Consider the following 26,490-nt stretch of genomic DNA (forward strand, 5'->3'; position numbering starts at 1 on the left):
CCCCAACCCCAAAGTAATGTGTTCTTAAGACCTTATGCTCCAGTCAGAGGAAGAGAGGAAGGGGAAGGCAAGATGGGATTTTTAAAACAAAGGAAGTCTGGGCTAGAAGCCACAAATGCATTAGAAATGTAACTCCCAATATCCTATGGATTTGGAGAGGTGATCGGCTCTGTTGTCACGAATGGGTTAATTCATCTGCATTAACTGGGTTATCAAAGAAATAGTTTTCACAGGTAGGTCTGTTAAAAAACCAAGCTTGGGAGCTGCAGAGATGACTCAGTGTTTAAGAGGACTAGAGTTCGATTCCCAGCTCCTATATGGTGGCTAACAACAGTCAGTTTCAGGGATTTAACGCCCCCTTCTGGTTTCCTTGGGCACTGCATGCATGTGGTGCTGCATGGAGGCAAAACCACCCATCTACATAAAATAATTTAATAAAATCAAGCCTAGCTTGCAGCTCTCAGGAGAGTAGCCCTGCACCTCACCCAGGTTGCACCTTAGAGCTTGTCCTGATGACGTGAGCACAGGCAGAGCCCTTCCCAAGACTTGCCAGCTATGCCAGCAGAACTGGCCTTGCCCCTCACCTGGGCAAAGCCCATGAGCTGGCCCTGGTGGCACGGGTGCAGGACAGCAGGCGGTTGATCAACTCAGCTTCCACCCAGACCCAGGCTTTGAGTCGGCTCCGCCAGCATCTCCCCAGCTGTGAGCCGCTGGAGTGTGTGAAGGAGCCAGTCCTGCACAGCCAGAGCTGCAGGATCTCCGTGACACAGGGAACCATGGGATACTAAGAGGAGTCCCAGTGAGGATCCAGTACTGATGGTGTAGCAGACGCCAGAGGCCTGAAGCCAGACCAATGACTCACTGCAACGAACATTCACAACCACAGATTCCCTGGTGAGATGTCAACATATTTATTTATTTATTTATTTAATTTATTTTTCTTTTGCCAGGAGTTGCAAGGACGATATGGTGGGATGGGGAGATGAGTGAGATTGGGGGTTCATGATGTGAAATTTACAAAAAATGAATAAGGGCTGGAGAGATGGCTCAGTGGTTAAGAGCACTGACTGCTCTTCCAGAGGTCCTGAGTTCAATTCCCAGCAACCACATGGTGGCTTACAACCATCTACAGTGGGGTCCAATGCCCTCTTCTGGTGTGTCTAAAGACAGTGACTGTGTACTAAAATAAATAAACAAATCTTTAAAAAAATGAATGAGAAGTTTAGAAAAAAGCAAGCTTGTCCATCTCTCATAGGCCCATCATAGTTTGTATATGCTCAACCCAAGGAGTGGCACTATTAGAAGGTGTGGCCCTGTTGTAGGTGTGTCACTGTGGGTGTGGTCTATAAGACCCTCACCCTAGCTGCCTGGACATCAGCCTTTCAGTAGCAGCCTTCAGATGAAGATGTAGACCTCTTAGCTCCTCCTGTACCATGCCTGCCTTGATGCTGTCATGTCCTGCCTTGATGATGGACTGAACCTATGGGCCTGTAAACATGTAAGCCAGCTCCAATTAAATGCTGTCCTTATAAGTGTTGCTTTGGTCATGGTGACTCTTCACAGCAGTAAAACCCTAACTAAGACACTTATGTTTGCCACGTAATAACCTGTACCCACCTTGGGACTCTGCGGAGTGTGCCTGTCAGCTAGATGGTGCCTACTCAGATGCTGGTACACGAATGATGTCTTTAAATCCACAACTGCTTACATAAATAAGTTAAGATGGTGGCTGCTTGTTTTCAGGTTCTAGAACTGTAAGCTAAATAACCTTAACTCTTTATAAACTACCCCGTCTCTGGTACCGTGTTACAGCAACAGAAAGGGGAACAAGCTGTGTCGGATATACACACCTGAGCTTGGGAGGACGGACACAAACTAACCAACCATCAATCTGAAAGGACAGAAAGGTGTCGAAGGCCTGTGCTTCCTGCTATTCAGGAAGCTGAAGCAGGAAGAATCCTTTGGCTACAGAGTGAGTTCGAGACCAGCCTAGGGTTAGTGAGAACCCATATAGTCTTGCTCTGTCTCTCTGTCTGTCTTTGTCTCTCTCTCTCTCTCTCTCTCTCTCCTTCCCCCACATCCTAAAAGCAAAATAACATCTCCCCCTCAATCCTTATGAACACCAATGTGAAGAGGTCAGTGTTGTAATAATCACAGTGGTGGAATTAAACACAGCAGGCTTGAAAGAAATTGGGAGCTAATAAACGCCTGGTAACAAGGAGCAGGCTGGGTAAGGGAAGGACAAAGGCTGCTGTACACAAGAAAGAGAATTACTACAGTGAAATTAACCCCAACATCACTGAGGACACAGCAGCTCATGTCTCCTGACCTGGCCTTTTCAAGCAAGTCAGCGCCACGATAAGGGAGTGAGAATAGACTCTTATCGTCTATAGTATAGATTCTACACCATGACGCTCTTCCTGGAAGCATGGGAGGGGTGTGACCAGATGAGCTGGCAGAGAGGTGATGGACAGTGTTTGAAGTGTCCTAGAAGGACTGGACTGGAGAGAGAGCAGGGGTGGGGGTGGGGAGTGATAAAGGGTTCCCAGTCGACCATAGGAGACTGTCCTTCCTCAAGGGGCACACTTTGGCTGTCCCAAATGTCACAGTGCACTCCAAAGACATTCTCCACTCACTCCAAATGCAGAAATATTTATTTTGGTTTCCTTCATTGTTTTTGGAAATTCTGTTTTGGTTTATAAAACATAGAAATAGCCAACACTGAAAGCAAACATTCAAAACCCCGTTGTGACAAATTATCGACTTCCTGTGCAGTTAAGAATACGAAAATGAAGTTAGGCTACCAAATAGTGTTATTACAATGATGATTCTTTAGTGCAAACCCAGTTGTGCTTCAAGAATACACACACTGTCACACAGCCAACAACAGTGGCTTCAAATGTATAAACAGCTCAAATAGGTCAAATGTGGCCAAGACTCGCGGCAAAGTGAAATGCTGTTCATTTCCCAAATTAACTTAAAAAATATACCTTGGGAAGTTGATCCCAGGATATGATTTTTTTTCCCCCAGATTTCTACACCCCAGATTTTTGGCTTATCAAATGCATTTCACATAAATCAGGTAGTTTTATAATAAGGACATTTACTTATTACTGTCCACTTTAATAAGTACCCACGTATACCAACTGCCTAGATACTTCTGAAGACATGCTGTGCCTGAGTTTAACTGGGAGGGGAAAGAAAACAAAGCAAGTTGATCACCACATTAGCATTTGCTAGGAAAACCACATTTGGAGCACAGAGGCCGCTGCAGATACGGGCTGGTTCCACGACGAGCGAGCGAGTGGACAGCGGGGGAGGAATCACAGTTGAGCATGGCCCATCCAGGTCATTCTTCGGAACACCATCTTCACTGCAGAGTCTAAGGCAGGGTTTCTCATAACCCCTGGGAAGAATGGGAGGGGCAGGGAGCAGAGATGGAGCGGAGTCTGAGGACATCTGTGTGAGCCTGCAAGTTGCTGGCTCAACGCAGGAGCCACCTTTTTTTTTTTTTCCTTTTCTGAGACTGGGTACCCGCATTGTTCTGAGGAGGATCTGTTCTTTAGTGTACTGGAAACACGAGGTTACCAGCAGGCACAACAGGGACCCTTTGGAACCCTTACAAACCAGAAGGGTCACATAAATGTACTGCATGTGAGGTGGTGAGGGAAAGGGACAAGGGGAAGGGGTTAAGAAGAGAAATCTCTGGTCCACTGTGACTTTCTTCAGCCTGGACAGTTGCTCTTAAAGGGGTAGCTTTCTTCCAGTGTACTGTACTCTTCAGAGCAGCAGACGGCTGCAGGGTGTGCAGCCAGCAGCAGACGTATCAGAAAGAGTAAGTCCTAACCCCTTGGTTAGAAAAACAGGAGACAGAAGTTTTAACACCCACCTTATTGGTTGAAGTCTTAAATAACTTAGCACTTTTATGGGTTCCCCTTTACAATGTTTAAGGCTCGTTTTGGAAACTGTGTATCCCCAGGATCATGGGCTACAACACAGGTGACTGTAAGGCAGTGTTCCGTGCCCTCTGCTATCCCTATGGTAAGACCCTGTGCACAAGTCCAGCATGGCATTTCCTTTCCCACACTCGCTGCAGGCAGAGTTACCAACTCAAAGGCCATTGGTACGAGGAGGATTGTGGAGGTGCGCCATTTCCTCTAAGGATTCTTCCTCATGTTAAATCTTGATGGTGGAGTACAGTTCATCTATCTGTGACCTGAAATAGTTCCGCAGCTCTGGCCTTTTTGCCTTCAGTGTTGGAGTCAGGAGGCCATTGTCAATAGAAAATAATTCCGGGTGCACAGCAATGCCTTTGACCTGCGAATAAACAAGGGAGTTAAAGGACACAAGGACAGACACACAGACATCGCCTAAGAAGACTAAACAGAAAGGATGTTCTCAAAGGAGATGAAGACTGCTAAGGTGCCAACCCTCACACTTCATGGTGCTTTCTCAGGCAGTGGATGTGGGTCCCTTAGGACAGAATTGAGGATGGTGTGGTCACCTCAGGGAAAAGAGAAGTGGTGGGTTGAGTAAGAACCCTGGCACTGGAGAGACGGCTCAGCAGTTAAGAGCACTTCCTGCTCTTCCAGAAGACTCAGGCTCAACTCCCAGAACACAAGGTGGGTAGTTCACAACTGTCAGTAACCCCAACACACACACACACACACACACACACACACACACACACACACACACACACCTTACAAATAAAGCTTTAAAAAAATCCTTTTACATCAAACTATTCCTAGTATTTCTTTAGGTCCACTCTTCAACCTCCAAAATATACTCATTAAAAATCTTCAAGTCAGAGCTGTAGGGATAGCTCAGGGGTTAAGAGCACTAGCTGCTCTTCCTGAGTTCTGAGTTCAATTCCCAGCAACCACACTGTGGCTCACAAGCATCTACAATGGGATCTGATGCCTTCTTCTATCATGCATGCACACATGCAAATACATAAATAAATATTTAAAAAGATCAAGTCAGACTCTGTTCTATACTGAATTCATGCACTTGGGCAACGCCATACCTGTTCAAATGGCTTCAAACCAGCATTCTTCCCAAGTTTCACCATGTCTTCCAGGATAGCTTTATTGATATCCTAATAATGTAAGCAAAATCAGGTTATTTTCTCTCATCTCCACAGGTACTGAGTGGAGAGCTGAAGGTGGCTGGGACACTTGCGAGCCTCACCTTGTTCCTGCACAGTTCTTCAAAGGACCCTTGAAATCCTCTCTTCTGTGCCCAGGAAGGTAGGATCTCCACATCAGGTACTACAATGGCTATGAGAAAGGCCTACAAGACAGACAAGGGACCATGACAGTTTTATTTTCCTGCAGCACCAGCCTGTGGGATTAACTGGCAGCAGCATAGGCTATCTCTCAGAATGCTACTCCTGCCACGCCCCTTCCTTCCCAGGGCTGCCTGAGCCCAGATGAGCTTTCAGCCCTGAAGGTCAGACATAACCAGTCACTGAAAATCAGAATCTAACAAAAATCTCGTTTCTGTTTACTTTAGTATCTCTTTACTTGGCTGTTTTTGATGTTTGTTTTGAGACCAGGGTCTCGTGTAGTCCAGGCTAGCCTTGAACTAGCTGCATGGCTGAGACTGGCCTTACACTCCTGATCCTCTCATTTCTACCTCCCAAGCAGGATTACAAGTGTGCACCACCATGCGAGGCTGGGTATACTTCTGGGAATTTTATATTTAATTAGAATACGAGTTTTGATTTTCAACATTGAATATGCTTGACTTACAACATAATTTTCTCAAAAAATGACAGGATGAATATCGATAAGCTTAGGCTGAATAAGTTTAAAACTATGAAACTTTCCCCTAGATCCCTGGCCTATCTGGTCTCAGGTTAGCAATAAAATGACTTTTAGTGGCATTCTGTTATGGTCATAGACGGGCATTTTGCTCAGCCGTCATCAGAGAAGTGTCCTCCTGCAGCCGACGGGAACAAATACAGAGACCCACAGCCAGACAATGTTCAGAGAGTGAGAGACCCCGGAATACTCAGTTCTAAGTGGAATGTCTCCATCAGATCCCTCCCCTCAGGACTCAGAAGAGGAGGCGGAAATCCCGTAAGCAGCAGAGGGGATGGCGGGCACCAAGGGAACAAGGTCTTACAGACATATCAGGACGGACACTCAGACTGGGGCAGCAGGCACAGGGTCTGCATTGCTCCAAACCAGGGCACTGAGAGGGGAAGGGGGCACAAGCCCCATCCCTAACTCTGAAGCTAACTCCAACTGATAACCACTCACAAAGGAAACCTTAGTTTTGTTCACGGGCACAAGCTGCACTTGAGGACAGGCTGCACAGCTAGCAATACACACATGGTCAACAGAGAACGAACTCAAGCTATCCTTGGGGGTTCCTTGTTTCATGTTTGTGAAACCCTTTCCCCTTCTGTTTGCTTGCTTTGTCCTAGTCTGTCCTGTGGCCTGTTTGAGGGTCTTACCTTATTAGCAGTCTTTGGATGCCTGTGTGTTTTCTAACAAGAGACAGAGAGGTGCAGATTTATAGGGGAAGAGAGGTGTGGGGGATGGAGGGGAGCTGGGGGAGGGGAAGCCATAATCCGTGTCATCCTGGCTGGCCTGGAACTCACTCTGCAGACCAGTCTGGGCTGGGACTGAGATTTGCCTGCTTCTGCCTCTCAAGCGTCTCGGATGAAGGCATGCAACACCACACTCAGGCTTTTGTTTTATTCCCACCTGTCCGTCCTGTCCTGTCCTTCCTTCCTTCCTTCCTTCCTTCCTTCCTTCCTTCCTTCCTTCCTTCCTTCCTTCATCTATTTTCAGTAAAAGAAAGTAGAAAAAAATGGAAAATGTGCATGCCTTTAATCCCAGCATGTGTGTGGGAGGCTGAGGCAGGAGGATCTCTAGGAGTTGGAGTCTGGTCTACAGAATGAGTTCCTGGACAGCCAGGATGACAAAGAGAAATTCTGCCTCAAAACAAAAATGTAAAACTTGGGGGTGGAGAACGGACCCAGGTTCGGTTCTCAACTCCCACCCAGGGGCTCACAACCAGGGAGTCCAGTGATTTCCTCTGACCTCCACGGGTACCACATGTGCAGACATACATACATTCATACATGTAAAATAATCTTTAGCAATGTAAAACTACATTATTCCATTAATATTTTCACTCATAGTTAAATTAGAAATATACTATCAAACCCCTAGTACTTTATCCCATTACTATTCCAGATCAGTTAACTAGAGTCAAAATTAAAATCCAGAAACTGAAGAGAAAACAACTTTGGAGGATAGGAAAGGCCAAGACAGTAAAACCCAAGAGTGGGTCAGTGCTAGTCTAGATCACATACATGAAGGTCAATGGCACTGACTCAAATTGTCAATCACCTTTTTGTTTTAACTCCTGAGAGACAAGGTATCCCTAAGTAGCCAGGCTGGCCTCAAACTCATGACCCCTCACCCTCCCAAGTGCTGGGGTTGTGGGCGTATTCCACCATGCCTAGCTGTCCAGCACCTTAAAAGTCCGTGACTCATGGCGCTCCACAGTGCCCAGCAGCAGCTTTAACCTGGACAAGCTTACCTGCAAGCTTTCTCCATGGACAAACACCTGGGCCACGGCTTCGCTCCGCAGGTAGATATTTTCGATCTTTTCTGGAGCTATGTACTCTCCTTGGGCTAGTTTAAATATGTGCTTTTTCCTGTCGATAATCTTCAAGGTGCCATTCTGTGAATCAGAGAGGGAGGGGCGATGGGTGAGCTCCACACTGGTTCCCCACCATTGCTCACAGTATGAGGTATCTGAAGTTGCCTAGGGCCACTTGGCCATACGGGGAGAGATCCAGAGCCCATGTGATGACTACTTCCCCATTTAGCATCAGACTTATCTCTCATCTAGCCTCCTGTCTGAAGTGGGGACACACATATCCTGATCACCAAATGATGTGTGTCCCCTGACAGCCAGGACATCATAGTCTTACTTTGTCATAGCGCTCCACAGACAAAGACCAAATTTCCTCTGCCTTTCCCACTTTTTAGGGGAAGGCAGGTGCCTTAGTACTTTGGGAAGAGTCAGTCTCGCAATACATATTAAACCGTGTGCTCGCCAGCACCCAAATCCAGGCACTGCTGATGTGAAAATCCATAGGGTTTTTTTTTTTTTTTCTTTTTTAAGATGCTAGAGAGGAAGCAGCAATCAGGCAGCAGAACAAAAGCATTGGGCTACAGTAAAGTCAACATCATTTTAACCAAGTGTGTGTGCCAAGGACGTCTCCTCAAGGACACAAAGGTGAGGGGCAGGGTGCAAATGTCACAGGCTGTGCGGTAGGGGGACACGTTCCTCCCTGCATGCAGACAAAAGCACTCGCCCAGAGGAGAGGTGCACAGAGGAGAGGTGCTGACTTACTGGCAGCCATTTTCCAATGTCCCCCGTGTGTAACCAACCATCTTTATCTAGGGCTTCAGCTGTTCTTGCTGGGTCTTTCAAGTAGCCTTTGAACACATTTGCCCCTTTCACACACACCTAGGAAGAGATGGTTTACAACATGTGATTCCCAAGACAACTATGCGTGGTTTATCTGGAAGTCTCCAGTCCCTTCCCTGCTCTACTGGGAATTACCAAAGTCCCTTTAGGATCTTGAGAGGCATTTCCAGTGCCCCCACTTCCTTTCCTTCTGACCTCAGGAGTAGGGGTAATTCGAGCCTCAGGTCAGATGACATCACTTGCACAATTAGGCTTTCCAGTCAGCCCAGGCAGGGCCATTAGCAGACTGGAGCCAAGTCTCACTGGGGCTCTCATGTCATGTTCTTGGTCCCAAATCCCTAACTGTCCAGCATACGGAAGGACTAACGTATCCTGCCTCCAAGCCCTAGGGAGCTCCCTAGGGAGTTGAGCATAAATGTTCCTTTGAATTGACCTGCTGGACTCCAAGCTCTCCCACAGAATCAGGCCTAACAGCTATATCACTGTATATCCCCCATCTGTATTTGATATCGGAGTGCTATCCGGAACTGTGATCCTAACAGCGGCTGTCACAGGAGCCGCTACTGCCCAGCAACAGACAGACCTTCACTCACCTCACCCTCGCCCTTGGCAGCCTGGTAATTCATATCTTCCACATCTACAAGCTTGATATAATTGCAAGGCATGGGGGCACCAACATGGCCTACAAATAAAAGTGGAGAACCATTTAAAGTGCGGTACCATGGCCTGAGGCCAGAACATGGTTAGTGTGGACATGCTTCCTCAGGGACATGCTTCCTCAGGGAGATGCTTCCTCAGGGAGATGCTTCCTAATGGACATGCTTCCTCATGGACATGCTTCCTCATGGACATGCTTCCTCAGGGACATGCTTCCTCATGGACATGCTTCCTCAGGGACATGCTTCCTCATGGACATGCTTCCTCATGGACATGCTTCCTCAGGGACATGCTTCCTCATGGACATGCTTCCTCAGGGACATGCTTCCTCATGGACATGCTTCCTCATGGACATGCTTCCTCAGGGACATGCTTCCTCAGGGACATGCTTCCTCATGGACATGCTTCCTCAGGGACATGCTTCCTCATGGACATGCTTCCTCATGGACATGCTTCCTCAGGGACATGCTTCCTCATGGACATGCTTCCTCAGGAACATGCTTCCTCATGGACATGCTTCCTCAGGAACATGCTTCCTCAGGGACATGCTTCCTCAGGGACATGCTTCCTCAGGGACATGCTTCCTCAGGGACATGCTTCCTCAGGGACATGCTTCCTCAGGGACATGCTTCCTCAGGAACATGCTTCCTCATGGACATGCTTCCTCAGGAACATGCTTCCTCAGTCATGCTGCTATGGATTTCTGGCTTTTGTAATTACAGTTTCCCCCTCCCCAAAAAAACCTGGCAAATAATTTAAGAGGGCTTCTTTCACCCAAATGTCTACTCAGGACCTTTCCCATTTCTGAGACCTTTGACTACATTTTCAACATTTAAACTTTGCCCAGTGATCTGAAGGTTGGTTACAGACACCTGGAGCTATGCCTTCTAAATCAAACTGTCACCTCAATTCCATGATTGGATTACCCCCCCCCCCCATACAACCTCTTATTTTTCCGACTCCTTATATGGCTCAGGATGGCCTTGGTGTCCTGATCCTCCTGCCTCTACCTGGCCAGTGCTGGGATAGGCTTGCACTACCACACCCAGTGTCAAGCTTCTTAATGTCCACATTCTCTAAGAAAATTACAGGTAGCCCTGCACACCCTGGTTATTCTCTCACATGCCCCTTGACTCTGGTTGACACGGCCATTGTTTTTAGATGAGCACATTTTTACACTTAGGTCTATTATTACCACAGACAATTTAACTCTGTTGTCTAAGAGTCAGAGGATTGGGTGTGTGCTAGTTAGTTTTTGACAACCAGACACAAACTAGGTCACCTGGGACGGGGGACCTTGTAAGCAACTCTGTGAGGTGTCTGTTGATTAATGAGTGGTGTGTGGGGGGGGGCCCAGCTGAACAAGCCATGGATAGCTTGTATTCCTCTGTGACCTCTGCTTCCTTTCCTGCCTTGGGCTCCTGTCCTGACTACACTTAGGGATAGATTATGACCTGAGAGCAGTAAGATGAAATAAATCCCTTCTTTCCCAAGTTGCTTTTGATCATGGTGATCTATCACAGCAGCTAAGCAAATCAGGACACAGTGTCTTTTCCTATTACAAAAATAACATATATAATAACACTCACTGTTTTAATAATCTCGACATACAGAGCTTGTTATTCTAAATTCTCTGGCTGCTGAGGAACCTGACTCTAAAGGCAAAGTTTAAAGATGCTTCTAGATGACAGCAGTGACTCCTGCAGACACGTCACGAGGCACAGACGCTAGCTAGGGTCTATGTCACCAGTTACCAGTTTCATAATGTGCCACATGGTCAGGGGTGCTATCAACTGCTGTGCAGAGGAGCCTACGAAAGGGCTACAGAGAGAAGCAGAAAGCTTTGCGATGCGCTTTATGACCTCCACAGCACAATGCTCTCTGAGCAGCATCTATAACTTCTAACGCTCTCAAAGTGTCTCCGGGTTAGCACTCACATGGTGCCCATCACACGCCCTTCCTACAGACCTTATCCACTGCAGAGGTCCAACAACCTCTGTGGGTATCGCCTACTCTGTTTTCTTAGAGACAAAGGGCTTGTGTTCATTTCTATCAGCAGATTGAACTGCTGGCCTGGCACATATACACCTGCAATGCTACTTCTGGGTTAAAACCATCAGCGAACGATGCGGCCCTGCTCAATCACAGGCAAAGCTGCTGGAGGAGGCGCCTTCTCCCAAGACGCTTCACTGCCTAAGCACCCTGGGCACCGAAATCATTTCCCACCAGCTCAGGACTACTTGCCTGAGGCCTAGTTTCTCAAGACATAGCATGCATTACTGTGCAAGGTTACAGACCCAATCAACAATGCATCAGTTTCTAGTCATCCCAACTGGAGAGACTCTGGAAATGGCTCTCCTGCCAACCATACCTGCTGTCCAGTCTCCAGGCAAGCTCAGGCAGCAACCAGCGGTGCACTCGGTCTGTCCGTAGCCTTCATAGAACTTAGTCAGCAAGAAACAAGACATTATTAATGCGGGACAGCAATATCTTTGCAGGAAGTGCACAAGAAACCAAGTAACTCCTGAGGAAACCCAGCTTCTGAAATCTTTGACCTTTCGGTTTAGCAGGCACGCTCGATAGCACAATATACTCCATTGAATATCTTCCATATTTACTTTCCTACTTGACTTCCTGTGCCTGGGAAGGGAAAGCCTCCGTTGGGTGGGTCACTATCCACCTGTAGTAGCCCTGTTCTGCTCACCCAGGACATCTCACAACTGTCCTGAGTGTCACCACAAGCCCCAGCCTCTCAGAACAATGTGTGGTATGCTTATCTCTGATGACCCAGCCCATCCCTGAAGCCAAGCTCCAGAGGCACGGCTCATGCCTTATCCTAGGGTCAAACACATATGAATTTATTTCTCTAGGAAATCTGGAGCTAACCTACCTTTCAACCAAACCAAGGCATGTTTAGATGAGGGGCTGGGAGGCCTGGGGAAATGCTGGATGAACATGTTCGTGGAGGAGGACTGAGCTCAAGTGATCTACTATACAGATAGCGAGTGAGCTCGGACCAGAGTAAAATCACCGTACCCTCTACTTGCAAATGGCTGCGCTGTTTCTAAGTGTTCTCACCACACACAAAATTGACAAGTATGTGAAGTAATTTAGCCATTACTCCACGTATTCATACACCATGTTGTAAAATGAAAACACTCATACATTTTTGTCAGTCAATGAATCAGCCCATAGCCCAGGATAATCAGGTGATTGATCAGCCTCACCTGACAGCCGAGAGCCGCCCTCAGAAACGTCAGCACTGTGGCAGACACTGGGGCTGCTCCTGTGATCATCAGCCGGACTTTCCCGCCCAGGCTCGACTTGGAAGACAGAGAGAAGTGAGGGTTACACATGCAGAAGTCGGAGCTCCTCTGGCAGACACTTGCTTGGGACCCTGTGTCACAGTCAGACACTTGCTTGGGACCCTGTGTCACAGTCAGACCCTTGCTTGGGACCTTGTGTCACAGTCAACCAGCCTCCCAGCAGCTGGCATGGGCAGTGTGGGACAGAGTTCATGTCAGGACCCAGGACCAAGCCCATCCCCCCAGAGCTACACATTTCCTCCTAGCAGACTTGGTACTAAGCCAGCAACTCCACTGCTGGGTGTCGTAGGGATCGGATTTGTGGCAACTGCTACTTTTTGGCATTTGGGACAGCACCTGCTATTACACATTCCTATTATCAGGCGTAAAACCTTCCCTCATGAGTGGCATATTTGTTTTAGAAAAGCTGAAGGAAGCTGAAACATCCCAGATCCTTCCATCTAGATCAGCCATAGCTTTCTTCAGCCATAGCTGGAGAACAGGGCTCACCTAGTAGCCCAATCTTCAACTCTGAGACAGGTGCCAGACAGTATAGAAATGTGCTATTTTCTCTTGGCTTCATACCACTCCCAACCCCATGTGTGCCTGAGAGTGTGTGTATGAGTATGTGCATGAGTGAGTGTGTGTGTATGTGTATATGTGAGTGTGTGTGTATGAGTGTGTGTGAGTGTGTGTATGTGTGTATGTGAGTGTGTGTGAGTGAGTGTGTGTGTATGTGAGTGTGTGAATGAGTGTGTGTGTGAGTGTATGTGTGTATGTGAGTATGTGTGCATGTGTGTGTATGAGTGAGTGTGTGTATGAGTGTGTGTGAGTGTGTGTGTATGAGTGTGTGTGTGTGTGTCTAACTGACTGATCCCTCAATGCTGTGGGCATGCTACCCAAGCAGTCTGCCGCTGAGCTAGCTGTGTCTCTACCCCTCTTTTTACTTTGAAAGGAAGTTTCACTAAGTTTTGCAAAAGGGTTTCGATAAGTTGCTAGGCTAGCCTTGAACTTGCCGTCTTCCTACCTAAACCACCTAAATGTGCTTGCGCTCTCTCTCTCTCTCTCTCTCTCTCTCTCTCTCTCTCTCTCTCTCCCTCTCCCTCTCCCTCTCCCTCCCCCCCCTCTGTCTGTCTCCCTCTCCCTCCCCCCACCTCTGTCTGTCTCTCTCCCTCTCTCTCTCTCTCTCTCTCTCTCTCTCTCTCTCTCTCTCTCTCTCTCACACACACACCCCACACTTTCCATGAGAAATATGAGAGGGGAGTGAGTGTATTTGCTACCTGTATCTTGTGAAAGATGAGTTTATCCCACAGGCTGTTGTTTCTGACGATGCCACTGCGAAGCTCCGCCTCTTTCCTTTTGGAGGCAAAATCCAACAGCCATCGCTTCACTGACGTGTTTGCTTGTCCAAAAATCTAAGGGGGCAAGAAGTAAGGTTTTCACACCTCCCAAGACAGTTAAAACCAAAGGGGCAGACAACAGTGTGCTGGATACAGTACACAGGAGCCTTTTGGCTGCTGGAGGGGTGGACACTGCTCTAGAAAGCTACTGACCAGATCCTCCAGCTAAAAAGTGTAAATCTGCCCCGTGGTCCAGTGAAAACATGACCACAGAAACCTGTGTGCAAGTGTCTACAAGCAGGGATACTCACAATAGCCAAAAGCTGAAACCACCCAAATGACGACTAATGAAGGAATGGCTACACACAATGTGTTCTAACCATACACTGGAATAGTACTTGGCTATAAAAAGTTATAAAATACTGAACGTATATTGTAAAGGCATGATATTGGCTGCTTAGGAGTCTAGCAGGCAGGAGGTGGGTGATAAAGAGAAGGTAAAGGGTTCTTTTCTGGGTGCTGAAAGTGTTTTCAAACTTTGGCACCAGCACTGGCATCCTTAAAGACTGCTGAACTAACTAACTGCCCGAGCTTTGGCTGCTCCGACGGATCCTGGAATCGGCACACGCACTTCACTGTGGAGCTTCACCCCCAGGCTCCGTGAAATTATATCTCAGTGGAACTGTTTCAAAGGCTTTTTGAAAGAACAGATTTTAAAACTAACAAGGTTCCCAGACATGATAGAAGCCTCCGGGAGGAGAAGAGAAAAGTACTAATAGTGCCCGCTTGAAGACTGACCAGGCCACGGGTCAGTCTTGCCCGGCTAAGCAGTCTAGGCTGACGTGGCAGAAGTCACGTTTTCAGTTCCCGCTGTGGCCTTGGCCCTTCTCTCAGTGCGGTAAACTGACAGTTCAGGCATGCAAGGGTTGGGGGAACATTAATAAAGGCATTATCTGTGTGCTCCAATTAGCATCTGGATGAAACAAGGAGGAGCTCTAACAGTCTCGATGGGAGGTGCTGATCAGAGACTGGTAAAATAAACTGACCTTGCACCTCACAGCCAAGAACCTACAGTGTGCTGTGTCTCCTCTTACCAACAGCTCTGTGCAGTAACTCAGTTCTACTTCTGTGAAGGCGGATGCTGAAATTCTATGGGAATGAGCAGAAGGCCAGAGGGTACGTGTGGCGGACCCCTAGCCTGGTTGGCACCTGGACTCATAGCCCCACCTTCTGTCCCCCACCCTTTATTGCTTGGTACTCACTCTGTCAAACATCCGGTTTAGCAGTCTCGGAACCACAGGGAAGATGGTAGGCTGAAGCACCTTGAGGTCATCCATAAGCAGCCTGATGTCTCCTTGGAAAAATCCTATCTTAGCTCCATGACATAGCATTACACACTAAGAGTAAAAACAGACAACACAGCTGTTAGCATAGCAAGGAGCACGCCACTGCACGCTGGCACGCAGGAAGCCTGCAGGTTAGGGTTTCAAACCAGCTTCCGGACGTCTTAAAACTTCCTAAATATGTTTTTTTTAAATATAAATAGTGTATTTGCAACTACTTGGCTCTATTCAAACATGCTCATTTAGTATTTCCACCTAGTGATACAGGAGTTAGTGTAAAACCAGGGGAGGCTCTTCCTAATGGTAATGAGAAGGGCTATCTGGGGCTAAGAGCTGTTGAATGGGTTATATGTTATACACCCCAAATATTTTTAGCTTCCCAGGAACTTGAGAACTTTATCCTCAAAATAAAAGCCCACTGCCTCGAAATCAGGCTTAGTAAAACTTTAATTTCCTTTTTTGAATTTGAGTAAAACTTTCTGAGAACACACAGGACTCCAAGTGGGCATCTACAGGGTTATACCACGTGATGCCTTCCCTCTCTCCTGTAAACTGTAATAGCCACCTAAACACACCAGACAAATCGCCTGCCTAAATTAAGTTAAAAAATTTTTTAAAAAATTTCACAAGATGACAGAAAGGCAATAGTTTTAGATTAGAAACTAAAAAGTACACAATGAGGGACAGTGAGATGGCTCGGAGGGTAAAGGTTCTGGCTAGCCACGCCCGAGGACCTGAGTTCGATGCCCAGGCTCCACATGGTGGGAGAACAGAGCCCACCCCTATGAGCTATTCTTTGACCTCCATGTTTACCCATACAAACAGGAAAAAGCCAAGTACAGCTGGGAAATGCAGAGGTGACAGGAGGTTCTAGACACTCAGGGGCCAGTTTCTCAAGTTCACAAAGTAGCAGAGAGACCCTGTTCTAAAACAAGGGGGAAAGGCAAGGCCCACCATCTATCTAAAGGTGTCCTTTGACCTCCACAGGCATACGATGGCATGTGCAAGACTGTGCCTCCACACATGAACACCCCTCCCCCGTCTCTCTGTCTCTGTCTCTTCCCCCATCTGTTCACCCCCAGAAGCTGAACAAAGAAAGAAAGAAATGCAGAGTGGTTCCCTGTTGAGCACCGAAGGCCACCGGCTTTTGCTCCCACTGCACCTCTAAGGCCACAAGCAGGGCCTGTGGCCCACTCCTTACTCACGAGATCATGGCATACTTTTTTTTTTTTTCATTTTTGAGACAAGGTCTCACTCCGTTGCCCTGAATGGACAGTGTAGATGAGTGCAGCCTTGCATTCAGAGAGATCTGCCCACCTCTATCTCCTGGGTGCTGGGATTAAAAGTCTGTGCCAACCTCTCAGCTTTTTCCAGATTTCCACTGTTTGTATAATGGTTGGCCCGTTTGACTACTGATAGTCACTTGAGATGCTCCCACCCACCACTGCTGTGAATAACGGTGTGAGCCCTGGCGTCCAGACACCATGTGAGTCCTTGCTATCAACACTTCTGTGTGTACCTAGACCACATGGTGACTGTGTGCACTGCATAAACTTTTAAGATCCTGCAGTGTGCATGGAGGAAAAGATAAAGGATGGAACCTGGCACACTTGGATCCTTTTGAGAGACAGGCTCCTACAGGGCAGCCACCAATCAAAGTGTCCTCTCTCTGCTCACCAACAGGGTCCCACATCTACCTTCGTCCGGCACATAGCTGGTTCTCAATAAGTATCAGTAAGGAATACATGCTGCCCACTGCTTATCCTCTAGTAAAAAACAACTAAAAGTGTCTAAGAAAAGAAAAGGACGGCCCTTGTGTGTGTGTGCACGTGTGTGCACGTGCTTTCCTGGGTGTGTGCAGGGGTACTTATAGGGGTGTGTGTGTGTGTGTGTGTTTTCTTTGTTTTATTTTGGTTTGCTTGGATTTGTTTTGCTTTTGTTTATTTTTTTACTGGCCTGTTTGTTTTCTAAAAAGAGAGAAAGAAGGCAAGGAGTTAGATGGTTGGGGAGGGAGGGAGTGTCTGGGAGATGAGGAAGGGGAAAGAGTTCAGAATATACTGCATGAAAAAAAGTTATTTTCAATTTAAAAAGAAAAAAAATCTCCTCTAATTGTTCACCTTCAACTGTGTCCTTATGGGCATTCTTTGAATGTTCAAAGTCTTGATTTTAAACTGTGGGATTCAAGTTCAAATACCCAGTACTGGGCCTAGAATAAGAATTCATATTCTTTCCAGTATTCTGTGCTGTGCTGCAACGGGGCTGAGTGAAGCATCCTGCGTGCGCGCAGTGTGTCGGCTGTGCACCACACTTACCTGTAGTTGCTGCTCATACATGTGTGCCAGCGGTAAGTACGAAATCTGTGTGTCACTGGCATTCAAGGTCAGTGCACTCTGGAAGACAAAAAACTCAGCAGGGCACACAGGGACAAGGAGGAGACACAGCAGACGCCTACCTCTACAACGGTCTCAAACATATGGGCGAGAGGCAAGAAAGATATCAGAACATCCTCTGGGGAAGCGATGAATGCACTCTGAAAGCAAGGACACCAGCAAGAAGAGAAAAGGTAAGACTTCCAGACGCCTCCAGTTCCCCTCAGAGCAGGGCATACGGCCCCTCAACACTCAGCACACTTTTGGCTGCCTTTTTTACACCAAAGAATAAAAAGTAATTTTTTAAAAAAATATTATTGAGGATGGCACCAGGGCAGTGCACACGTTAGCAAGTGCTCTACCACAGGGCTACATCCCCTGTGCCAAAGCAACACTCACTCAGTCAAGTAGAGTGGAAATCATCCTCAATAACGAAGCACAGCCACTTCAGAACTGTTACCCACCTCCCCGTAAAGAAAATCTTGCCCAAACCAGAGTGTTGAGAGACCGTGTGCTCCACGTGCTTCCTCTTTCAGTTACAAAACCCCAGTACCAGGCAGGTTCCACTACCCCTTAAGCAATGTGAGGTCCACTCCCTGACAGGACAGTACTGTTATATTGCAAAGGGAAGCAGGAAAAGGTTTCCCAGGACCTTGGATTGATGGTATAAATTGTTCCAGTGGATGAGCAGAAACATTTTTATCTTCGAGCCTCCCCTCAACTCAAGAAAACACCCAAAAGTGTTTAATGCAACCTCAAATCCTGACCAAGATGAGCCCACAGGCAGATTAAATGTGGATGCCTGGTTGTCCTCAAGAGTGGGCCTTCTCAGGGATGGGTGGACACAGTTAGGGCTTACATGTAAGTGCATGTTATTAACACAAAGAAGGCTCGCCACACACTTGCTGTCCCGCCGACCAGACATGAGGAGAGTGTGCGTATATGTACAATGGTGTGTGTGCGTGTGTGTGCGTGCGTGTGTGCGTGTGTGTGTGCGTGTGTGTGTGTGTGCATGTGTGTGTGTGTGTGTGTGTGTGTGTGTGTGTGTGTGTTAATGTAGACCGAAGCCATATTTTCCTCAAACACGGAAGGCATGCTTTCTACAGCCAGGGTACATTCCCAGCACCCATACTTTTAAATTTTCTGATAAAACGCAGTCCTTCTTGATAGTGTAACAATTTTTCAGTGAAGTTCTGTCATCTTGAAGACCCTGAAGGTCTCCTGGGAGATTCGAATTTCACTTTAAGTGTTGAGCTTTCACAATACAGCATATGCCACCACCACCCCCAAAGGTAAGGGAGTGAGAATAAGAACCATGACAGTGGAGTAAAATCAAGTGGAAGCAGCCTCAAAACTCAGCCCAGCATCCACCACAGAAAGACGTTCGCTTCTCTAAACTATTAAGTGCAGACTTCTGCCACAAGCAGGGCTACAGAATACTCCCAAGAGCCTGCAAAAGCATACTGTTAAATGTATGCTTTTAAAAGATGGTGCCTTTGCAAAGATAGGCATGCAAGCTATCTTTGGAGTTAGGGACTGAACTCTGTCCCCCTCCCAAATTCACACAGGACAGTCCTAAGCCCCACGTGTCGGGAACAGGGCCCTGGTATGACTTGGGAGTGAGTAGGCTCTGACCCAGCAGCCTGGTGTCTCTCTAGAAGAGAAAGGGACACCAAAGCACCCAGAAAGAGGCAGACATCGGCAATCCCTAAAGAGAGCCCTCACCAGGAACCAAATTTGCTGGCAGCTGGTCCTGGACTTTCGGCCTCCTAAACTGAGGGAAATGAACGTCTGCTGCTTAAGCCACTTGGGCTGTGGTGCTCTGTTAATGGCAACACATGCAGACTACAACCTGTGGACAAAAACCTTAAGAGGACAGGCAATTAAGTAGAGTTTCAGACTTGAATCTTTCTCCTAAAATGGGAGTCAAACTGGCCATAGGATAGAACAATGATGTAAAACCTTCTGCTGTCTCTAACATTGATTGGTAACTTAAAGAAATTAGGTTCCTAATGCTATAGTAAAGGCTCTGAGAGGTTTCTCCTCTGTCTTTTCTTAAAAGTATAGGGTGACATTCAAATATTCCCCCACAGGAAAGCCACCAAGAGTTCCATCTAGTGATTCATCCTCAAGTCACAGTAAGGCCTATGGGCTTAGGTCCACAGGTGAAGCTTCCTGGGAAGGGGTCCCGGCCTAACTACAGCCCATGTCTCATGTCTCATCACACTTCTCATCCACACTGTGGACGTGATAGAGAAGGGGAGGGATTTAGTGCTCTGTCTTCTCTCTCTCTCTCTCTCTCTCTCTCTCTCTCTCTCTCTCTCTCTCTCTCTCTCTCTCTCTCTGCCTAAAGCCAATCAATGAATGTGAGGAACCATGATAATATTCTCAAGAATTACCTCCGTCGCTTTTATAAAACCGGAGCAATCGTTCATAATGTTTTGGTGGGTGACCATTGCTCCTTTGGGGTTGCCTGCAGAGAACACAGGAAGGAGAACAAGGTTAGATATTCCAGCTGAGAATGGCGGAAACCCTCTATCATCAGGGCCTTGGATAGCTCTACTGTTGGATACCCTCTGGGTAGTCAAACTGAGTATTATTACATTTCTGAGCAGCCTGAGACCCTTTAAAGGAGACTCACTACCATGAAATTACCTTAAACATTCATTAAAATCTTCATGTGCACCAACAAGGGAAGAAAAGTGGGAATCTTATTCTGCAGAGACACTGATGGCGTACATCTGAGATCACTTTCAGTAATCTGAGTTAACTAGATGGTACCCTCAGATCCCGAGACTGTCTTGCAGAGCAATAGGAAGACTTTTCTCAGTCCACATCTATCTCTTGTTTTCTTGTTCCCACCCATAATCAGTTAATACATTACCTAAAAGGTGGTGAGATCACAGACTAGCAAATAGTGCTTTGAAGCAAGCACACCTCAAATACACATACCTGTAGTTCCACTTGTGAAACAGATTATCGCAAGATCTTCAGGTTCTGGAGGCTGAAGAGAACGTTTAAAAGAGAGGGTATGAGTCAGAATAGAATATATCGATCCACATGGTACCATCTGCATTCCCAACAGTTTCCAGTATGACTGGATGTTACAAAGAACAGAGCTGTGAAGGCTATAAAATGGTGTTTACCTTGGGTTTCGTTCTGTTCACTCTTCCAAGATCCTTAATTAGAAGACAAAGAGAAAAAACTTCAGTCAGTACTAAGATTTTCTAACTATTGAGTATAAAGTCAGGGCTGTGGAGATGGCTTGGTGGTTAAGAGCACCGGCTGTTCTTCCGGGAGACCTAGGTTCCACTCTTGGCATCCACATGGCAAAAACCATCTGTAATCCCAGTTGGTAGGTGCCCACATGTGCTGTGTGCTTCACATACATGCTGGCAAACGCCCAAACACATAAAAAAAAATAAAAGAAGAAAGCCCCCCAAGTTATTGCCTTTACTGCAGATTGCTCTCACAGCTGGCCAAAACACCATTTTCAAATGTAAGAAATTTGAGCGATGTTAAGTAACAGCAGCCATAGTATCTATCATTCTGGGAAGTCATTTTTCAGTTATCCATCTCTTATGTAAAACCACGTAAATGGCCTTGGAAATAGGACCGATTCCAAAGACAGCCATGGGCTTTGTCCTGTATTCTAGCCCCTCCCTTTTCCTCTGATGGTCTTCAGCAAAGCCTTGCTTTTGAACTTAAACCTGCTGGTCCTCAGCGCCCTCTGCCACCGGAGAATGGACTCCCTGTCCGCCCGGCTCGGCCTCAATGAGCTCTCCCCACGTGTGGGAAGACTAACCCTTCTCCTGATTTAAATGCTACTGAGGCTCAGATATCCATGCTCCACACACAGGGCAGAGGATGTGGGTGCTCTCAACTGAGACAGGCTGCAAGGAGGCTGTGAGGGGCCTGGAGTGGGCATTAAGATGGAGCTAACTTTGTCTCTAGAAACAGCTGCCCCCATGCAGACTCCTGCATCAGGTGTGGACTTCGGTTCACTGCATTAAGTAGCCTTCATATCCATTCAGAAAAAAAGAAAGAAAGAAAGAAAGAAAGAAAGAAAGAAAGAAAGAAAGAAAGAAAACTTTATGTTCTTATCCTGGTAAAGATGGACAGCTTAAGACTACACTGGCACCTACTACAAAATGCAAATTAGATAGACATGTTCAGGGCTCACTGAGCTCCACATAGCACACTTCTAATCAATTTAAATTACACACATTATATGCCACGGATTAAAAACAAAAAGACCGATGTCTAACTAGAAGTCAACTAGGGTTGGGCAATGATGCACATGCCTATAATCTGTGGCAAGAGGACGGCTTGGACCCAGGGGTTCCTGGGCATCATTCAAAGCCACCAGCTCAAAACCAACAACAAAAACCACCCCACAGTCAACAAGGAGCAAAAGCATGGGACTTCTGCAAAGTCTTTTCCACATCCTCTCTACTGGCTTCAAATTTCTACTCATCCATTCAAATGTTCTCCACTTTGTTGTTGTTGAGGGAGGAGCTCACTCAGGCGGGCCATGCAGATCTCAAAATAGCTGGGTAGCTAAGGACGGCTTTGAAATGACCCCTCCAACATCCACTTTCCAGGTGCTGCAGCTATAGCCACCACCATTCCCAGCTCGTCAGTCAGAATTCCTAAGTGACTTCTAGATCCTTCAGCTGGTGCCCCATAGGATATACAGCCATAGTCCCATACAATTTGCTTTTAATGCAGGGGAACGAACATGACCTCCACTGGTGTAGTATTTGCAGTGAGTGAGTTCTTCAGAGCCTTAAATTTGTCTTGTTATTAATTAGAAAAAAATATGGACACTCTGAAAAGTGATCCTTTTAGGTTAAAAATGAATAAAGCTGAGTTCTAGTGAGTGGTACGCATATCGGAGTATCCATGAGTAAAAACATTTGTAGCCAAATGAAAATGCGTAAGATATTAAGATATACGGCTGGGTAGATGAACCCAGGAGTACAGTCATGCTGACGCATGTGTGTTAAAGCTTTAACCACAGATGCTTTAGTAGGAAGATGGGAACATGACTGCACGCTGTATTACTCAACGTCTGTATGTTGGAAGTGCTCATAATTATGATACAAAGGTGAAAATATGCCAAAACGCCTATGTCCTACCTTGATTCTACAAATATAGGTATTATTGTAAATAGAGATTAATGTAAATGACCCCCCAGGATCAAGTATAATGTGAACTTTGCATTCTTTTCCTCTCATTTAGACATTTTTGTAAAGTGACTAAAATGCAAAAATTACATTAATTAAAAGAAGGTAAGTGTAAAACAGGCTATCAATATAAACCCACACTACAAATCTTCATTCATTCATTCATCAAGTAATGCTTTAATTTTCATGCAGTGGTTAAAAAAGGTAAAAGGAAAGAGTGTGTTATGCGTGCATCTCAGAAGAGGGGACCAAAAGCAGTTAGGGGGAAAGACTTCAGTAGCATGAAAGACTACAAGTAAAAAAAAAAAAAAAAAAAAAAAAGAAACAAACCCACTCCAGCATAAAATTCTAGGTAAAAAGCTAGCTACCCTCTAATTTAAAAGTCAAGCCCAGGCAAAAATATATCTGGAGTTGTATTCTGTACACCGTGTGTATGCACACGGACGCACACACGCTTGCATGTTGGGGTTGGAAGAATGAGTTTCCCTCTGACTACTGGTTCCTCAGCAAAGGTTCCACAGACCCTGCTTTGTAGCCTCTCATTCTCTGTAGAAGGAAGAGAACTAATACATTAAAAATTAAAACCGCATTTATAATAGTTTCACAAAGAGATTTACACCTTCACAGGCGGCACAGCTCTTCTGTGATCTATTACCTATGAAGCACATGTTTACACAACCTTCCACTGGCTTCCTGGCCTCCTAACCCAAAGCCAGTCAGGGTTGGGGTCAGAGTGCATGTACCCCACTGATTCTAGAATGGTTAAGTTGTGCCTAAACTGAAAATAAACAAAGAGATAAATACATAAGTTGTGCCAGATAGTTTTATGTGAACATAGCACGAGCTAAAGTCATCCGAGAGGAGAGAACCTCAATTAAGAAAATGCCTCCATAAAATCCACCTGCAGACAAGCCGATAGGAATATTTTAAATTAGTGATTGATGGGGGAGAGTCCAGCACATGCAGGGTGGTGCCATCCCTGGGCTGGTGGTACTGGGTTCTATAAGAAATCAGACTGAACGCATCATGAGGAGAAAGCCAATAAGCCGCACCCCTGTATGGCCTGTACATGAGCTCCTGCCTCCAGGCTCTCACCTTCAGTGATGAAAAGTGATGTGGAAGTGTGAGCCAAATAAGCTCTTTTCTCCAAAACTTGCTTTTGGTTATGGTGTCTCATCACAGCAATAATAACCCTGACTAGGACAGAAATTAATCAAGAATCCATGACTGAAATTCACTAAGATCTACAGAAGAAACCTAGGGCAGGCATGATGGCTCAGTGAATGCACTGGCTGTTCAAGACAGCACCAGGTTCCAGGAGAGTTCAAAGCAAACAGAAATACTCGTTCCTCTTTTTAAACTTTTTCCTATTCTGGAAATCTTCTCCTTCTATCCCTTTAAAAATTAATCTTTAAGCACCAGCACCGAGCGGCAGAAGGAGAGAGTTAACACCACCAACCTGTCCTCTGCCTCTGATATCCACACCTGTACCATAACACACACACACACACACACACACACACACACACACACACAGAGAGAGAGAGAGAGACAGAGACAGAGACAGAGACAGAGACAGAGAAACAGAAAGACAGAGTGACAGAGAATCAACAGAGGGACAGGTAAATGATGAGAAGATGTCTGTGTCTGGCTTGGTTTCAGAGACAAAGGCAGTTAAGATACAGTAGAGCATACAAACTAGAAACATCCACCCACGTGATGCTGAAGGTCCCAGTGTCTTACTGACATGGTTCACTGGTGCCAAGGAAAACTATGAGTACTGCTGTTCCTTTAGAGAGACTTCTGCAGGTGACATAGTAAACTAATGTTGGGAACCTGGTATGGTACAGTGCTGAGCTTAAAGCAGGCCAACTTGACACAAACCTGGGGTCATCTGCGAAGAGGAACTTCAGTTGAGATATGTCTCTATCAGACTTCTATAGGCAAGTCTATGGGGCAGTGACAGATGAGAGGCCTGGCTCACTGTGGTGGTAGCACCCCCAGGGAGCAAGCAGGTTGGCCATGACCCTCCTGCTCTGATGTCCTTTCATGATAAAGTATGCTATGACAGGGACATGTAGGTCACATAAAACCCTTTCCTCCCCCAGTTGCTTTTGGCCATGATTTTTAACATAGTGACAGAAACTTACCTAGGACACATGACTCATTCCTGTGATCCCAGCATTTGAGAGACCAAGGTAAGAAAAGATTTGCTACACGTTCAAGGCTATTCTGAGCTCCACGGTGAGCTTTAGATCAGCTTTGGCTACAGAGTCAGACCATCTTTAAAAATGAGGCCAAGCAAAATAAACCCATGAGCAACTCTTGGCACACAATCCTGATCTTGGTCCAGTAGGAAGCTGGGGACTTTGTCCTGTATCTTTAACATGGCTGAGCAGCACTGGGATGACAGTGTCACTGGGTACCACATTCAGCCCTCCAGAGAAGTGGGCTGTGTGCCAGGACTCACTCACCTCCAGAGCTTTTAGGCCGATGATTTCCACCCCACACTTCTGGCCGCGTTCCACCAGATCATTGTCGTAGGAGTCCATGATGACTATGATTTTAAGGCATGGTGTTAACTTATTTTCTACACCTTCTAATAAGAGTTTGGCTTTTTCTGGCTTGTCAGCAAAAATCACAGAGAGTTCAGCTGTAAATGGAGAGGGGATAAGGAATGAGGCCTAGGACGCTCAAAGCCTGACTATACTATCAGACACACAGATACTGGCATGCCATAGCGATGCGCAGTTAAACGTAAGATCCCCTTTCTAAGCAGACTGATAAATGTAAAGTCACCAAACCTAATCCTACCCCCAGGGCTACAGTCACACCAAAGACCAAAGACGTACGTACCTTTGTTCACTATGTAGGTGATGGCGTCGGTTCCAAGCGTGTCATAGAGCGGAACAACCACCATGGAGTAAGTGAAGCACCCCTGCTCGATGGTCACCCACTGAACGGTAGAAGCCACAGAGAGAAAAGGAGCTGTCTCCCGGGCCTCTGCACGGGCAATGCTCCGAGAGAAAAGGAGCTGTCTCCCGGAGCTCTGCACGGGCAATGCTCAGAGAGTCAAGGAGCTGTCTCCCGGACCTCTGCACGGGCAATGCTCCGAGAGAAAAGGGGCTGTCTCCCGGAGCCTCTGCACGGGCAATGCTCCGAGAGAAAAGGAGCTGTCTCCCGGAGCCTCTGCACGGGCAATGCTCCGAGAGTCAAGTTAGAAGCATCTACGGTAGCAAAATTAGCATCTCCCTGCCTACCATTGTGCACCAGGTTCCAGGAGAGTTCAAAGCAAACAGAAATACTCGTTCCTCTTTTTAAACTTTTTCCTATTCTGGAAATCTTCTCCTTCTATCCCTTTAAAAATTAATCTTTAAGTTCACATACAAAAATCTGCCCTTCCTTTAACTCAAGCTGGAATGATGCAAGTGTGTGAGGAAATGATCATTACACGGTAAGATAGTGGCTGGCTGGCAAGCAGGGGCGTGGCTTCTAGATGGCTGTGGATGCCGTGGTGGGGAGAAACCTTTATCCTATAGAAGATGGCAAAATTTGGAGCATGGAGGTGACAAGGAGAGAGAACAGCAAGGGACTGTGACATCTGGGGCTGGGAGGTCAGTGAAGACTGGCTTAGGGGTGGTTGGACTGGAGTAAGCCTGTGCCATGGGGTCTGGCCTACTCCGCGGGCCACATGGAACAACTAAAGCATTCTGGGAGACACAAGGCTATGGGGTTTGAGGAAGGTCAACCCCACAGCAGTGTGGAGGATGGGTTAGGAACAAGACAGGAAGTTGTCTTGAAAACAATTCTCCCTAGTAAAGTGA

At 46.6% G+C, this 26,490-nt stretch overlaps 2 protein-coding genes across 10 annotated transcripts in view; one reads left to right on the plus strand and one right to left on the minus strand.

Annotated features, from left to right (window-relative positions):
* Positions 1-26,490, plus strand: part of Erich1 (glutamate-rich 1) — a gene marked incomplete at its 5' end in the record, with an annotated part of 52,793,804 nt that overhangs the window by 22,983,597 nt on the left and 29,783,717 nt on the right.
* Positions 2,629-26,490, minus strand: part of Acsl1 (acyl-CoA synthetase long-chain family member 1) — a 66,080-nt gene continuing 42,218 nt past the window's right edge. For 7 of the 10 annotated variants that reach the window (XM_087587478.1, XM_087587480.1, XM_087587481.1 and 4 more), the window contains exons 6-21: positions 25,523-25,622; positions 25,141-25,319; positions 20,624-20,656; positions 20,430-20,481; positions 19,877-19,950; positions 17,561-17,638; positions 15,028-15,162; positions 13,706-13,840; positions 12,348-12,443; positions 11,492-11,564; positions 9,057-9,145; positions 8,386-8,502; positions 7,564-7,707; positions 5,194-5,295; positions 5,030-5,101; positions 2,637-4,317 (exon numbers count right to left, since the gene is read on the minus strand). In XM_087587478.1, the coding sequence (XP_087443604.1) occupies positions 4,177-4,317; positions 5,030-5,101; positions 5,194-5,295; positions 7,564-7,707; positions 8,386-8,502; positions 9,057-9,145; positions 11,492-11,564; positions 12,348-12,443; positions 13,706-13,840; positions 15,028-15,162; positions 17,561-17,638; positions 19,877-19,950; positions 20,430-20,481; positions 20,624-20,656; positions 25,141-25,319; positions 25,523-25,622 (1,620 nt within the window). In that variant the 3' untranslated portion in view covers positions 2,637-4,176. Of the gene's footprint in view, positions 4,318-5,029; positions 5,102-5,193; positions 5,296-7,563; positions 7,708-8,385; positions 8,503-9,056; positions 9,146-11,491; positions 11,565-12,347; positions 12,444-13,705; positions 13,841-15,027; positions 15,163-17,420; positions 17,639-19,876; positions 19,951-20,429; positions 20,482-20,623; positions 20,657-25,140; positions 25,320-25,522; positions 25,623-26,490 lie in introns of all 10 variants that reach the window. The other 3 variants (XM_087587486.1, XM_087587487.1, NM_012820.2) reach the window with 2 other exon arrangements.

The sequence above is a fragment of the Rattus norvegicus genome, chromosome 16, assembly GCF_021556685.1.
Source record: "Rattus norvegicus strain SHRSP/BbbUtx chromosome 16, alternate assembly SHRSP_T2T, whole genome shotgun sequence".
Lineage (NCBI taxonomy): Eukaryota > Metazoa > Chordata > Mammalia > Rodentia > Muridae > Rattus > Rattus norvegicus.